At 44.1% G+C, this 14,416-nt stretch overlaps 2 protein-coding genes and 1 long non-coding RNA gene across 14 annotated transcripts in view; 1 reads left to right on the forward strand and 2 right to left on the reverse strand.

Moving 5' to 3' along the window:
• The window catches only part of SEC31A (SEC31 homolog A, COPII component), a 69,737-nt gene extending 65,697 nt beyond the window's left edge, over positions 1-4,040 (reverse strand). For 3 of the 10 annotated variants that reach the window (XM_073340522.2, XM_073340521.2, XM_073340519.2), the window contains exon 1: positions 3,794-4,039. The gene's annotated coding sequence lies outside the window, so the exon portion shown is untranslated. Of the gene's footprint in view, positions 1-3,793 lie in introns of all 10 variants that reach the window. The other 7 variants (XM_073340528.2, XM_073340526.2, XM_073340525.2 and 4 more) reach the window with 4 other exon arrangements.
• Positions 4,041-4,817: 777 nt separating this feature from the next.
• LOC140910178 (uncharacterized) lies at positions 4,818-8,648 on the reverse strand. The gene is made up of 4 exons (XR_012158446.2): positions 8,118-8,648; positions 6,853-6,924; positions 5,772-5,838; positions 4,818-5,110 (listed from the first exon to the last, which is right to left on the reverse strand). It is a non-coding gene; the product is annotated as an uncharacterized LOC140910178 (long non-coding RNA).
• Positions 8,649-8,995: 347 nt separating this feature from the next.
• Positions 8,996-14,416, forward strand: part of THAP9 (THAP domain containing 9) — a 28,473-nt gene continuing 23,052 nt past the window's right edge. Inside the window, exons 1-2 of one of the 3 annotated variants that reach the window (XM_073340511.2) lie at positions 8,996-9,187; positions 12,004-12,199. In XM_073340511.2, coding sequence (XP_073196612.1) covers positions 9,108-9,187; positions 12,004-12,199 — 276 coding nt within the window. In that variant the 5' untranslated portion in view covers positions 8,996-9,107. The remainder of the gene's footprint in view (positions 9,188-12,003; positions 12,200-14,416) is intronic. The other 2 variants (XM_073340512.1, XM_073340510.2) reach the window with 2 other exon arrangements.

Here is a 14,416-nt window from a genome sequence, read left to right on the forward strand (position 1 = left end):
GGTCCGTGATGCGTTTTTCATGGCCGTGAATTTGGTAGAGCCCTAAGTATGAACCCTTCATCTTACATCAAACATGCACATCATAATCAATATCAGGAGTTCTCAGACTGTTGATATAGAAAGGTCTTTTCAACAGAGCTCTTGATAATTTAACAAGCAACACAGTTTTTCTCACTCATCTGAATTTGGTATCCTTTAGGGAAATATTTAACAAAGTTAGTTTGTAGCTGACCTCAAAAATAATTTTAAAAATTAGATCTCTTTATATAACTGGATTTAAAACCATTCTAGTAGGGCACCTTATGCTGAAAGTACCATGTGTATCCTCGTTCTATTTTTAAAACTAAAAAGTAGTCTCAAACAGTTTACAGGTCATGCCACGTGAATCTGGAGTTAGCCGTGTGCTTGAGAACCTCGAGAACTGACCTTGTACAGTCATCCTGAACACAAGGAATACCCGTGCCAAAAATGTTTTTCCCAAACTTGAATGAGGTTTAGATGGGAGTCTGGCTCTGAGCCAAGCAGGCGTGTGCTCCACTGGGCTGAAGAAGTCTGTTGTGTGGAAAGATCCTGACTGGACTTCAAACACTTAAGTAAAAAAGGACAAGACTGCACAATCTCTTGCTGAAACTGCTCAAGGAAAAGGTGATTACTGGGTGTCCACATCAAGTGTGCAGACACCTATGATGTACCTGGGGAATCATAGAGATGCATATTACTGTGTCCAGTTCAGTTTTAGATAAGGATCCTCTTGCATTTGTTCATAACAAGGCTTGCTTTTCCAGAGTTTTTTTGGGATATTAAAAGTGATTTCCTTCTATGATTGATGTACACACAAATCCTACTCTCGTTTTCACATAGCCTATACTTTTACTGTTAAAAAAAGCAATACATGCAGGGTACTTGGCTGCCCACTCTCTGCCAGGACCAACTGGGACCCCTCCCTCATAGGAGAGATCGCTGCCAGGTGGACACTGAGTGACGTATTTAATGACATTCATGAACCAAACACCCTTTTAAAAGAGAACATAACAAAAGAGGGCTCCCCTCCTCTTTATAACATAACAGTAAATTTCATCAATTCTTTAGTACCACAAGATTGGTTGGATGTCAGTCTAAGGCAGAGGTTCTCAAACTGTGGTCCATGGACCACCAGTGGTCCACGGGCTCCATTCAGGTGGTCCGTGGATAGTTCCCTCTAAGGTGCACGCCTGGGCGGCCGCACACAAGAGAATGAAGGGCCACTCATGTAATGAAGGGCCACCCACCCATGCAGGCGTGGCTCCACTTATTTGGTGGCTGGACGCTGGAGAAGATGCACATGTAAGGTGAGGAGGTGGCCTTGGGGGAAATAAGGGGTTGGTGGGAGGGGGCAATGGGATGAGAAGAGGGGGGTGGGGTGAATTTGAGATGTGCAGGGCTGCAGCGGCCAGAGAAAGAGGTGACTTTCCCCAGCTCCAGGGCTGCGGCTGCCGGGGAGAGATGGCCCTCCTTCGCAGTCCCAGGTCAGGGGCTGCTGCAGCAGGGGAGACTAGACATCCGTAGCACTAGAAAGGTAAAACTACTGATATTAAAATATGAGTTGCGTGCTTTTATTTGTAGAACAAAAAAAATGTTAATTATTATTAAAGTTTTTTTATAAAGCACTTTTATCCAAGGGGCTTTACAATAGTTAGCTAATGGTACAAACAACATTTGGAAAGATCATTAAGTGGTCCACCGAGACTCTCAGCATTTTTCAAGTGGTCTGTGAAAAAAAAAGTTTGAGAACCACTGGTCTAAAGAATACATCTGTTTGACAGTATCTGTTTTACACCATAGTAATGACATAGGTTCACTTTGAGTCACAAGGGTATTGGCAAAGGAAAATTTGTATATTGAAAGTCTTGCTGTTGCCATGTTGGCACTACAGCCCCATCTATACTGTCTAGGAAAAACACATTATCGCACTTTTCTAGTGAACTACTCATAAATATAGTTCATTAGAGAAGTTCTAGCATGTGGCCTGATATCCTGAGTGATTCAGCACCTTTCAGGTTCATGATTTTTCCAGATATTTTCTTATACTTTTTACTTATAGCAGGGTAATGTCAGTATATTACAGTACAGAAAGGCTATAAAAGATGCATATATTTTACAAATAAAAATAAAAGCTATTATCTCACTAACAATACTAAATTCACTGACTAAAAGAGTGGAGAAACATATTTTCTTAATGCACATTTATAATTACAAGTATTTTTACAGTAACCATTAAGAACATCTGGGAGCTGCAAATCAAAGAGTCAGGATTGTATTTGGGCTAGTCACTGAAAATATTCCCAAAACTATTTTCCCATTCAGATAAGTTTTGCTACAAAACAGCTGTATGTCCCTGTAATTGTGGTAGGGTCATATTTACATACCTACTAGCTTGGATAATACAAGCAAGATTAAAATCTCAAAATGGTTATTAATATTCTATGAAATGTGATCCTCAGAGCAATTGTGCAATCTTTCTTCTTTGTCTTTCTAGAATCCCTTTTCCTTAACAGCTTTAAGGCTCCATCTACACTATGGTTTCCCTTGCGGTTGGATAATGTGTTTACAGATGGCTTATACAGAAGGTTTTTGCAAACATAATTGCAAGAGGTGTAGATGGAGCATAACATTTTTTTTAAATTAAGGTTAGGTTATAAACCCTAGAAGTACCAAATCCATATTACGAGTGTCTTGGAATAAATTCTGAGACAGAGATTAGCAAAATATATTAAAGAACCTCAGAGGCTACTATGACTAAGGTATGTCTAGTTTCAGAGTAACAGCCGTGTTAGTCTGTATTCGCAAAAATACAGTACTTGTGGCACCTTAGAGACTAACCAATTTATTTGAGCATAAGCTTTCGTGAGCTACAGCTCACTTCATCGGATGCATACTGTGGAAAGTGTAGAAGGTCTTTTATACACACAAAGCATGAAAAAATACCTCCCCCCACCCCACTCTCCTGCTGGTAATAGCTTATCTAAAGTGATCACTCTCCTTACAATGTGTATGATAATTAAGTTGGGGGTGAGGAAACCTGGATTTGTGCTGGAAATGGCCCAACTTGATTATCATACACATTGTAAGGAGAGTGATCACTTTAGATAAGCTATTGCCAGCAGGAGAGTGGGGTGGGGGGGAGGTATTTTTTTCATGCTTTGTGTATAAAAGACCTTCTACACTTTCCACAGTATGCATCCGATGAAGTGAGCTGTAGCTCACGAAAGCTTGTGCTCAAATAAATTGATTAGTCTCTAAGGTGCCACAAACTATGTCTAGTCACTCTTCCAACACCACTGGAGTCCACAGGACTCCCCCACTGCTCCGGGGTAGAGAGGCTGGGGGGAGAGTTTGCCACTTGTCAGCTGACAGCAAGGCAGCTTTCTGCAGTGCTTAATTTGCAACGGAAGAGGAGCCAGGGCACAAGCAATTTTTCTACTTTAATAGCTGACAAGGCAAGCCCAGCAGTGCCGGAGCTATTAAGTGCCAAGCCCAGGGGTGCCGGGGCTGAGCCCTGGCACAAATTAAGCACTGGCTTTTAGGGACTGGCCCAGTAGCTGAGAAAACGCCCGATCCCAGTCCCAGAGCAACACAACTCGAAGCAAGGGCCGGGCCCCACCAGCGAGCTGCAAGCCCCGGAGGAGCGAAGCTGCCCTGCCCAGCCCAGCGCCCGAGGAGCTGGGGGGGCCCTTGGACCCCGGGCCCCAGCCGGCAACCCTGCGGCCCCAGAGCGGGGCGACCCGGCAGCGCCCGGCGGCCCGCTCCCCCTCACCTGGCGGGGCCGGGCTCTCTGCTGCGCCCCACGGCCGCTGCGGCCTCCCGCTGCCGCGCCTCAGCCGCCTGCCCCCGGCCGCAGGCTCCTCCGCGTTCCGCTTCAACGTGGCAGCCGGAGCGCCGCCCTCGTCAGCCCGGCTTCCGGCACCGAGACCCCGCCCGGCCGGCCGGCGCCTTCCGGGCCGCGCAGCTCCACGCCGGAGCCGGGAGAGGGGCCCAGTGCGTGTCCGTAGGGGCGGCACCGGGCCGCTGCAGTTAGTTCTACGAGCCCGGCCACGGCAGCCCGGCTCGTTTCAATAGAGCGGTAACGTGAGAGCCGCTGGATGGCTGCCCGCCCTCCCCCCTCCCAGTACAGGGTTGCGTATCAGCATTGCCCTGACCAAGAGGTGCTGCCACAGCCCCTGGCGTGAACTGGTTTCCGTCATATACAAGGAATACGGTTTGGTTCAATGGCTCTCGCCCCCCCCCCCCCCCCCAGTACAGATGGTTCTAGGCCCCCAGTCTCTGAGAGGCTTTGTCCCTTCTCCTTCCCTTGGTAAGAGCCCCAAAACCTTACACAAGGTAAGGCTCCACCGTACTGGCCACTTACAAGTCTGCAGCCTCACTTTTGTTTCTGATCTATGACCAGATTCCACCGCCAAAATGTTCTGCTACTCAGTACAAGACGCTAGCATTGAAGGCAAAAGGTAAGTTACAGGCAACTGGCCCCCTTCACTGCAGTTTGCCTCCCCAAAGCAGGGTGGCCCAGGGGCCAGACAAGCCCCAGCAAGGGCAAGGCATTTTGATCACCTTTACTGGGGTGAATGACTGGGCTTTGCCATTCTCATGGCAAGGTCACATTTCTTTCTCCATGTTGAGTACTGTATGTGACCACTACTAGTATAATTCCCCAGGTGAAAACAGGGATGATTTCCTAACTAACAGCAGTGTTATAAGGCTTACAGCTCATTCATGTTTGAGGCACTTATTCTACAGCAGTGAGTACCAGAGAATTGATAGAAATAAAGCCAAGACACCACATATTTAAACCAAGGGCAGCATATCATGTTTATTATCAATACAAATGAAGAGGATTTTTATAACAGCCTCCAAAAGCAACCTCCCAAGATTCACAGGTTGTAGTTGAAACAAATGCTTTGAGACTGATTTCTTGCCTTCACCACTACTTTTTCCACTATAAAAAGCATTACATCAGCAACTAAATTACTTTAACCCCCTCAATGAAAAAGAGGAAGCAAATTGAACAATTTTCAAGCATCTTCGTTAAAGATGAAAGAAGAAATTCAGATGGAACATAGGAACTCTTCACAATTACCTGAAAAGTAAAAAAGCGTATTAGATCTTTGACAATATAGATACATGCCTAATTTAGTGCAGATTAACATCTACTTCTCAACATTCTTAGAAGTCCTTCGCTCAGTAAGCCCACAACTTCAGTAAATGTTCCTAAATTCCCCAAACCTGAAGAACAGCTCTGTGTAAGCTTGTCTCTTTCCCCAACAGTAATTGGGGAAGTAATTGGTTGAATAAAAATTACCTCACCCATCTTGTCTACCAAGCTCAGTAACAGTTCAGTAAAGCCCACCATCTATTACAACCACAATTAGGATGTCCTCCCAGTAGTGTTTAAACAATTTTTTGTATTTCTAGAAACAGACTCATGCAATTTATACAGGTTTATTTTAGAGAGCATGCTCATTACTGCCTGGTTCAGTTTATTTTAAAATTATCCCCTTGTCATCTCCAAGACCTGAAGTCTGAATATACAAAATAAACACTTAACATGATGGGTCTAACAAAAATAAAAAATTCTGAATAAAAAATTCAGAATCAGAAACAAGGTCAGATCCAAATTAGTTGCACTGAGGTACTGTAGTACACGCTAATATGCTGCAATACTGAGATACTTACAATACCAGGCATAAACTGAATCAGCAGACAAAGAAATTAACAAAAAAGTGTTAATGCTTACTCACATGTCAACAAGTGCAGTCAGAACAGTCTTAGTTCACCTTTCACAAGTCAAGAGTAATAATTTAATGGCTGGGGAGGGAAAGGACAAGTTCTTTTGTTATATATGCAAACCAAATGAATTCCAGAAGTGTATTATGTTTTTTCTTAAATCTGCAAACTGAACTGACTCTCAATGGTTTTAAATCTAGTTTTGAATTTTTCACCCTGTGTCCTCATCCAGTCAAACACTAATCACAGTGAGTCATGATGTGAACAGCAGTGAAAAGTTTTAATCATTGGACACTAGGCAAAACAAATTAACACAATAAATTAAAAATAACTAACCATGTTCATCTTGCAAATCTTTAAGCCTAGCTTACTATACATGATTTGCCATTTCCCAATCAAGGTCTAAAGTTGATAAAAAAATATACTTTTTTAAAGAAAAAAACAAGCTCATTATTCTCTAACCACATTTAAAATTTGGGAGGCTCTCTAAATCTATTATTTGGAGGCTTTTATTTCAATAGTTTTAAAACATTCCATTTTCACCTTTTATTCTCTTTTTTTGCCCCCCAACAGAACATGCTGAACCATGAACTAACTAACTTTATCTGCTCAGGACAGGAAACAGGCCAGCAGTGGACATAGGCCAAGGAGGAAGATACTTTTGGGGTAGGGCACAAGGGATTCTACCACTGCAACTACTGTTATGGCACAAAAGGAATCAAAAGATCAAAGGCCCTTTTTTCTTTGATGTTTGGTACTTGATCTATATTTAAGTTATTTTGGCAGTTGTGTCAGTCAGGGTGTGAGAAAAACCAAAACCACATCAGAGAAGAGGACTACCTACACCTAAAAATCAGTAAGTTACAGCTTCTTGCAATTCATTGCTAAGTTGCCAAACCTTCTCTTCTACAAGCAGTTTAGACTTTTATGGGAAGTGATGCCCATTCCTCAAGGATGTAGGTAAAATAAAATATTTAGTTCTCATTTTTAAATATTCATTCTTAAATTATTGTTGGATTCACCAATAGTCCTTCAAATTGGAAGTTTAATTACGGAATTCAGCTATAGTTCAAAATCACTTAATGAAACCCTCACCTGAACAATAGCTAAGTAATATGAACTTCCAGATTCCAAGCATGCCTGGCAGATCTTGTCAGTAGAACAATCCTTAAAGGAATAAGAACATACATTTAAACAGTGATTTTTCTTCCCAAAATTACAGCAGTGCAAAAAGTATCAAACATTAGCAGCAACAGTTATTTGCATTAGTAATATTTATTGGCTTTACACAGCCTTCCACTTAAATTATGTCAGCACATTATGTCTGTTTTTAAACCACATATCCTCATCCAAACAGATACTAATCACAGCACATCATGATGTGAACAGCAGTGAAAAGGTTTTAATCATTGGACATGTGTCAAGTAAATATTAAGTGAAAAGTAGCTCTTAGCCACTCCTTGAACCAACACTTCACTTGGCTCTAAAAAGTAGTAGATGGCTGTCACGCGACAAAGGTTTCACTATCTGATAACTAGTTGATGGCGTAGGTCCATTTTCTAATGGGCAGGTTATATACATTAAAAACCAGCACAATAAAACATTGGGTATTCTTCTAGTGTCAAGTGTGGGCAACAAGTTAATGCTCAGAGCAACTCAGTTACACTTGCACCCAGAAAGGTTCCTCCAGTCAAGGCTAAGGCATGCCAATGGTGGAGTGAATCTTGCACCACTATTGTCTGCAAGGTATCTGTTCTGTGGAACTTCAAGTTGGATTAGTTCATTCACAGTTCAGTATTGAGAGCCATCAATATGGCAAGTTCTTGCTGATCTTCCATCTCTCTCCTCCTTTCATCCCCTCATACTACAGGTAGATCAATCAACGGCTACTTTAGCTTTAGAATAGGTGTCAAGGTTCCCTATTTATCACTAGAGAGTGTCTTAAATTCCCAAAAGTTTTACATTTTTATACCAGAGCATGTCAGTAATTCTGAACATGCCCTCACACCAACATTAATCCTTACGTGAGATCTGTAAAACAGCAGTGCTCACTAGCCCAACTGGCTAGTAGAGCTACAGTGAACGTATCTGGTACAGCACAGGAGAAGTTAGCCATCCATGGATTTGTTCCCGTAAAGCCCTTAAGGGTTAGTCTAATTTTGGCTGGTGCACTAATCGAGATACGTAGGGCCTCTTCCCCATAAAGTAGGCAACCCAAGAGCCTCATGCTGAAGTGCTCAGAGGCTGCCGTGCAAGGCTTGAGAGGGAAGGCGTGTCTGCAGACACAACGTGAGCCACCAGGCTCTCTGCCGAACCCAGACAAGTCAAGGCACAAGGACTAACCACGACTCAGAACTTACCCCGGGCCTGGGGGACGCTCCATGCGTGGGGATGGGGGGGGGCGTGTCTCGGCTCAGCGCTCGCAAGCCCCGGCTGTTCCCTGCTGCTAAGGCCCCGGCTACACAGCACGCGAACCCAGACTCAGGTTCGAGCCGCAGGCCCCTTCCGTCCACACAGGAATGAGCCTGGCCGGGCCCGGCTCGCGAAGCCCGCCGGGGGGGGGGGGGCTGGTGTTTGCCCCCCACACGCCGGCCCCCGCTCCGAGGCGCAGCCGCCGGAGGGAAGCGGCACATTTCCAACAGCTCGGCCCCCCCGCTCAGGCAGAGCCCGGCCCCGCCTCGGCCCCAGGCGGCGGGCGCAGAGACGCCACGTGGCGCCCCGCCTGCCTCAGGGCCGCCCCGCCTGGGGCCCACGGTGCTGGCTGGGGCCTGGTCAGCGTCCCCGCGGGCGGCTCCTTCCCCATCGGGAAGCCTGGTCCCCTGCTCCGCGCCAGCGCCACACGCCCCACGGCAGCTAGAGACGGAAAGGAACGAGCGTGGGCCCAGCAACCCGGATACAGCCGCCCCCAGACAGAGAGCGCCGCTCCCATTGGCTCCAAGTACGCTGGGTTTGATTGGCTGCCTCCTCCTGTGCCCTTTCTGATTGGTTCAACTCTCCTTCCTCTTCCTTCCCGAGTTCCGGCTTCCGCTTTGTCATGCGGGGCGGTGTCGCAGCGAGTCCCCGGCGCCGAGGAGGTGTGGTCACAGGAACGTGGGGAGGACAGCGACCAATGAAAGGCTCTCTTCCGCAGCTCCGGGGCTAGCGAACGAAAAAAAAAAAAAAAAAAAAAAAAGAGCGAGAACCAATCGGAAAGGGCAGAGGAGAGGCGCTCACCAATCTGAAGGCGCGTTCCATCAACGCTGGCCGGGACGGGAGCGTGGGGGCTCCTGACTTGGCTGCGCGCGACAGCGGGACGTGGCCGAGGGCGCGCGACAGGGGGGGGCGGCCGGGTGCCGTGCGGCGCGCGGACCATGACCCGCAGCTGCTCCGCTCTGGGCTGCACCACGCGGGACACCGGGCTGAGCCGGAAGCGGGGCATCTCCTTCCACCAGTGAGTGGGGCGGGGGCCCCCTCAGCCGCGATGGGTAGCGCTGAGAGGGGACACCGAGGGGCTCCCCTCAGCCCCGCGCGGACGAGTCAGACCGCCACGCGTGGGCCTCACCAGGGCCGTTCCCGCGCGGTCAGACTCACGAGCCACCTCCGCCCTCACCCAAATCAATGAGTAGCTTAAACATCGAGAGACGGGGGAGGGGCGCCTTCCTCCGCCTTAGGTGGATACCTGGAAGGTATTTTTATAATGGAAAAAGGCGAGATTTTTCTCCTCATCCCTAGACTCCAGGAGCTGGGGCTTGAAAACACCAACCACGACTAGCGTTGGCGGGAGGCGACCTGCCCGCGGGCAATATTTTGAGAACCATGGAGGTGGGAGGGAAGGCTAGAGCCTTAGGATGTGGTCTGAGCCCTGCTGGCATAGAGTGGGGGGATGTGGCCGCTCACCCACACCTGAGTTTTAAAGAGTTAAACAGCCTTGGGATCTACACCTTCCCCACAGAAATCCCTGTAAATCATTGTGACCTCACAGTCGCCTTTCCCTATGTTTTTCTCTCCCCTGCCCCAAAGTGAAAGATTCCCCCCCCCCCCCTGCAATATCACAGCAAATAACAATAAGCATAAATGCTGAAATTGACTCTTAGAGCTGCCAAAAGAATTATAAAACATTCTTGTCTCTTTGGTATATTAAAAAGAAAAATTGTATCCGCTCAATCAGTGGTTGAAAAACAGGGTGATGGTGAAAAACAGGATATATGTTCATAAACATTTTGCCCTGTTTTTCAAATTTTGCCATTTTAACCATTTCAGCAAGCTCTACTGACATTCGGTGTTGGAAGAGACAAAAACATTATTCTTTCTTTTATCGTAATCTTAGAGGGTACATGTATCTATAGAAGATGAAGTATTTTCAGACAGATTTTGTTTTTTAAAATTGTGAGTTGCCTTTTCAATTTTAAACTGAGATTTTATAATTTAACCCAGACTGTTGAGTAATGTTTCAGGCCCCCACAGCCGTCTCTAAAACCTCAGAACTTTCAACTACAGTTACCCACGGACACAGGATTTACCTCTGAAAATTATTATGCTGAAGAGAATTAAAGGGAAATAGAGAGTCCTGGCAGGACCTGATCCTGAAAATATTGTAGCTTTGCTCAAGTGAGTAGTCCCATTTCAGTGGGACTATCATACTTAAACTTACACATGCTTAAGCATTTGCAGAATTGGAGCCATAGGTCCTGAACTACTGATCCCCACAATTATCTGCCCTTACTTAAAATGAGGGCAGGATAAATCCATTATTCTTCTGAGTTTAAATAAAATTGAAATTAATTTTTATTTCAGATGTTGTGGGTGGGAGACAGGAGAGCACATGGGTCTGCTGAGAAAAAGATCTCAGGCTTTTCACTTCTCCATCATAGGCCAGTATGATTTTGAGGCCTTGATCTCACACGTTAACGTTGCATTATTGTTTTTCTTATCTCGGATGCAAAAAAATTAAAGTCCCAGTTTACTAACTGTTTAGTGTCACTTACTAATCATGGGTAACAGTATACATTCACCCAGATTCTTCCCCACTTACTTGCACTGAGTTGTATCTTATTCTATGAATAAATTGACCCTTACTTACATACACGTGTATGTCCATTCTGCTCCTTTAATTCCCATTGACTGCTGTATTGCAGGATCAAACCCTGTTAGTGTGCACTAACTTTCAAAATTCAGCTTTTATGATTTATCTCCATGGGAAAAAGCACTGTTGTATTACCCCAGAACAAAGTTTTCCCAAATTTCAAACCCTCATTAACTTCAGTGAGTAAGGACTCAGAGATTTTTTTTTTTTTACATTCCCAATTGTATTTGCAAATGGTCATAGCTTTGTGAGCTTAAAAATAAAGTAATTCACCTGTAATTTGAGTTCTCTGTGGATATTGACTATGTCGATTCACATTCCAAAAATAAGGAATGTAATATTTTTCAAATCTAGCAATCGTACTTAATTCAGGACTCTTTCCATGCTTTATCCCTAACCCTGCAATTAGACGTGTGCAGGTGGACCATTCCCAAGTCTGCTTGCACCTGGCTGTAGGGAGTCCTAAATCTGAACTTTCAAAATTCAGCTTTTATGATTTATCTCCATGGGAAAAAGCACTGTTGTATTACCCCAGAACAAAGTTTTCCCAAATTTCATCCTCTTGTTTTCCTCCATCCTTCCACCCCCACCCCCCCAAAAATTGCATTTAGGCAGTACCAAGTATATGGTCATTTCAGCCCCAATGCTGAATTTTTCAGAAAGTGAAAGTGTAGGTGAAAAATAGCATCTTTTATAACTGCTATATTTTGAAAAGGGTAGCATGTATGTTTGAAAGAGACCCAGTCAAAACAGAAAGAGGTCAAGGTGGATAGACCAGAGAAGGGAAGATGTCTTGCAGGCCTCCTCCATGTATGGATCTCCATTTGAAGCCCTAATATTTCAGGGTAGATTAACAGTGCATTTGCAGAGTACATTCCGGGGCATCCCACAGAGTGAGATTCAGCAATTAAGCAATCCTAACTGCACAGGATTAGGTGCCTGATCTCAGAAGTGTTCTGAAGTGCTCCTTAATCAATTTAACTAGGGAATTTGTAACTGTAAAATTGTAACTTTTCAAAACGAAAGTCTTTGAATATTAAGGACACTTTTTCTGCTTTTTTACACCCTTTGTAAGTTTGGAATAGTACCATTGCCTTCAATGGAATTACTCAAGATTTACAGCAGTTTAACTGAGTAGAATTTCACTTTGACTGTATTATGAGAGAGCTCTGCTCACATTTCAGGTTTCCTATTGATGACATACAGCGTACGAAATGGATCCATGCTGTTAATCGAGCAGACCCCAAAAGCAAAAAGGTTTGGATTCCAGGACCTGGTGCCATTTTGTGTTCCAGACATTTTGCAGAAGTGGACTTTGAATCATATGGCATGAGAAGAAAACTAAGGAAAGGAGCTGTACCTTCTGTTTTTCTATACAAGGTAGTTAAAAAGAACTTTAAATGCAATTACCATTTTTAATAGATTGGAAACACATTAGAAACCTTAAAGACAAATTCTAAAATTATTTGAAAAATAGAGGTTGCAACTTATGTTGTAAGGCTACAGCAACACAAGTTGAAACGTCTTAGTTTATTTTATGCTGTGTCACAAATACACTGAAAGGGGGATGGGGGAAGGAAAACTTTCTTTATAGAAGCCATTTTGAATAATTTTAAATACATTGCTGGCATTAGTGCTCTTTCAGTTTAAACTTGAATAACCCTCATCCTGCTAACAGCTCTTTTGAAACTGCTGTTGCTTAGAAAGAACCTTGTCTTTTTCCGGTAAACTACCTAAATTTAAGACAATTTTATTCTGATCTATCAAATCTAGGTAACTTGATTCCTGCCATGCCCATGAAAAGTACAGTAAAAAAATACAACCCTCTTGTTACTGTATATGTATATTTTTTCTCATTTATATTTAAATATTTATTCTGGTAGGCTTTCATGCCTATTGGGGTGGTCATTGTTTGAAGGATGAGGCTATAACCATGCTCAGGGGAAGGGTGATCTTTTGGCTAAAGCACAGATACTCATGAATGAAATTTCACAACGCCCCTGTATTGGAAAGCGCTTTGAAATCCCCAGATTGAAGGCATATTATATATATATGCAAAGTGTGGTATAACAGTCTAATATCTATTTAATCGACTGTGGTAATAATATCTCTCTGCACTTAACTTGAAGCCTTTTATAACAAGCATTTCTGATCATTAATGATAGGCAGAATCTGACAGTTGAAATTTTGAATTGCATTGCACCATACCTGTTTCCTTTTCCATCACACCAGCAGTCTCTATATTTTATAGGCTTGTTACACCTTTGTTTTTCCTACATTGCAGCTATCTTCCCAAATTTTAGATCACGTCCTCTATTTTCTGAATTCTTCCCTGGTATGACTCGTGTATCTCTGCCAATTTTATTTATCCCTTTCAGAATTTGAAAAGCCTCTCTTTTATAGTATTAACAAAACTGGCTCTCTTATTCTTTCCTTGTAATTTAGTTCAATGTTTTTCAGACAAACTGAGTCCCAACTCACCAGTGGGTCAGGGGAAGTTTCTAGATGGGTTGCAGGTCCCTAGGCAAACATACACTTCTTCCAGGGTGGAGCAGAAGGAAGGCCATGAGGGAAAGGGATTTGGAGAGCAAACCTGCCCTGCACTCACCCCACATCAGCAGCTCCTGTCCTGCAAGGCTGGTCCCAGATCCCTGTTCTGGGCATTGCAACCTGGCACATGCGGTCACAGTGCAACTTATGTTTGGTCTGGGCGCTCCTCCATCATAAGGGAGGGGTGGCTGGGCCAAATTTGAATGAGTAGCATTGTGGCCTGGCACATGGGATCGCAACACTGGGTCAAACCTGTGTAGCATTGTGATCCCATGTACCACGTTGCAATGCCTGGACTGGGGAGTCGGGTTGTCATAAATATAAAGGGAAGGGTAAACACCTTTAAAATCCCTCCTGGCCAGAGGAAAAACCCTCTCACCTGTAAAGGGTTAAGAAGCTAGGATAACCTTGCTGGCACCTGACCAAAATGACCAATGAGGAGACAAGATACTTTCAAAGCTGGAGGGGGGGAGAAACAAAGGTTCTCTCTCTCTCTGTGATGCTTTGCCGGGAACAGAAAAGGAATGGAGTCTTAGAACTTAGTAAGTAATCTAGTTAGATATGCGTTAGATTCTGTTTTGTTTAAATGGCTGATAAAATAAGCTGTGCTGAATGGAATGTATATTCCTGTTTTTGTGCCTTTTTGTAACTTCAGGTTTTGCCTAGACAGATTCTCTATGTTTTCTGATAGTGATTGTCAGCCTACAGAAAAATCCTTAAAAAAAAAAAACTTAACACCTTTGTCTCCAGGCAAATAGACAGAAAACCCCTCTAGTTGCTCTTAAAAAAAACAAAAAACACTTCTTCAGGTCTGTGAAGACTTGTGAATTTCCCTGCAGGAGGTTATCTACCCTGCCTTTAGGTAGAGAAAACTCCAGCTCACAAAAGACAATTCCCTTTTGCCTCTGCTCTGGCCCCCAAGCAGAGACAAAAAAACCCTCTAACTCCTTTCAGCTGAAAACCTGCTTTCCAGCAGCCCAACGGGGAAAAAAAATTTCCTTTTTAAAATCTGTGCTTCTTGTTCAAAAAAATCTCAAATTGATCTCA

This window comes from Lepidochelys kempii, chromosome 4 (assembly GCF_965140285.1).
Source record: "Lepidochelys kempii isolate rLepKem1 chromosome 4, rLepKem1.hap1, whole genome shotgun sequence".
In the NCBI taxonomy this organism is placed as follows: domain Eukaryota; kingdom Metazoa; phylum Chordata; order Testudines; family Cheloniidae; genus Lepidochelys; species Lepidochelys kempii.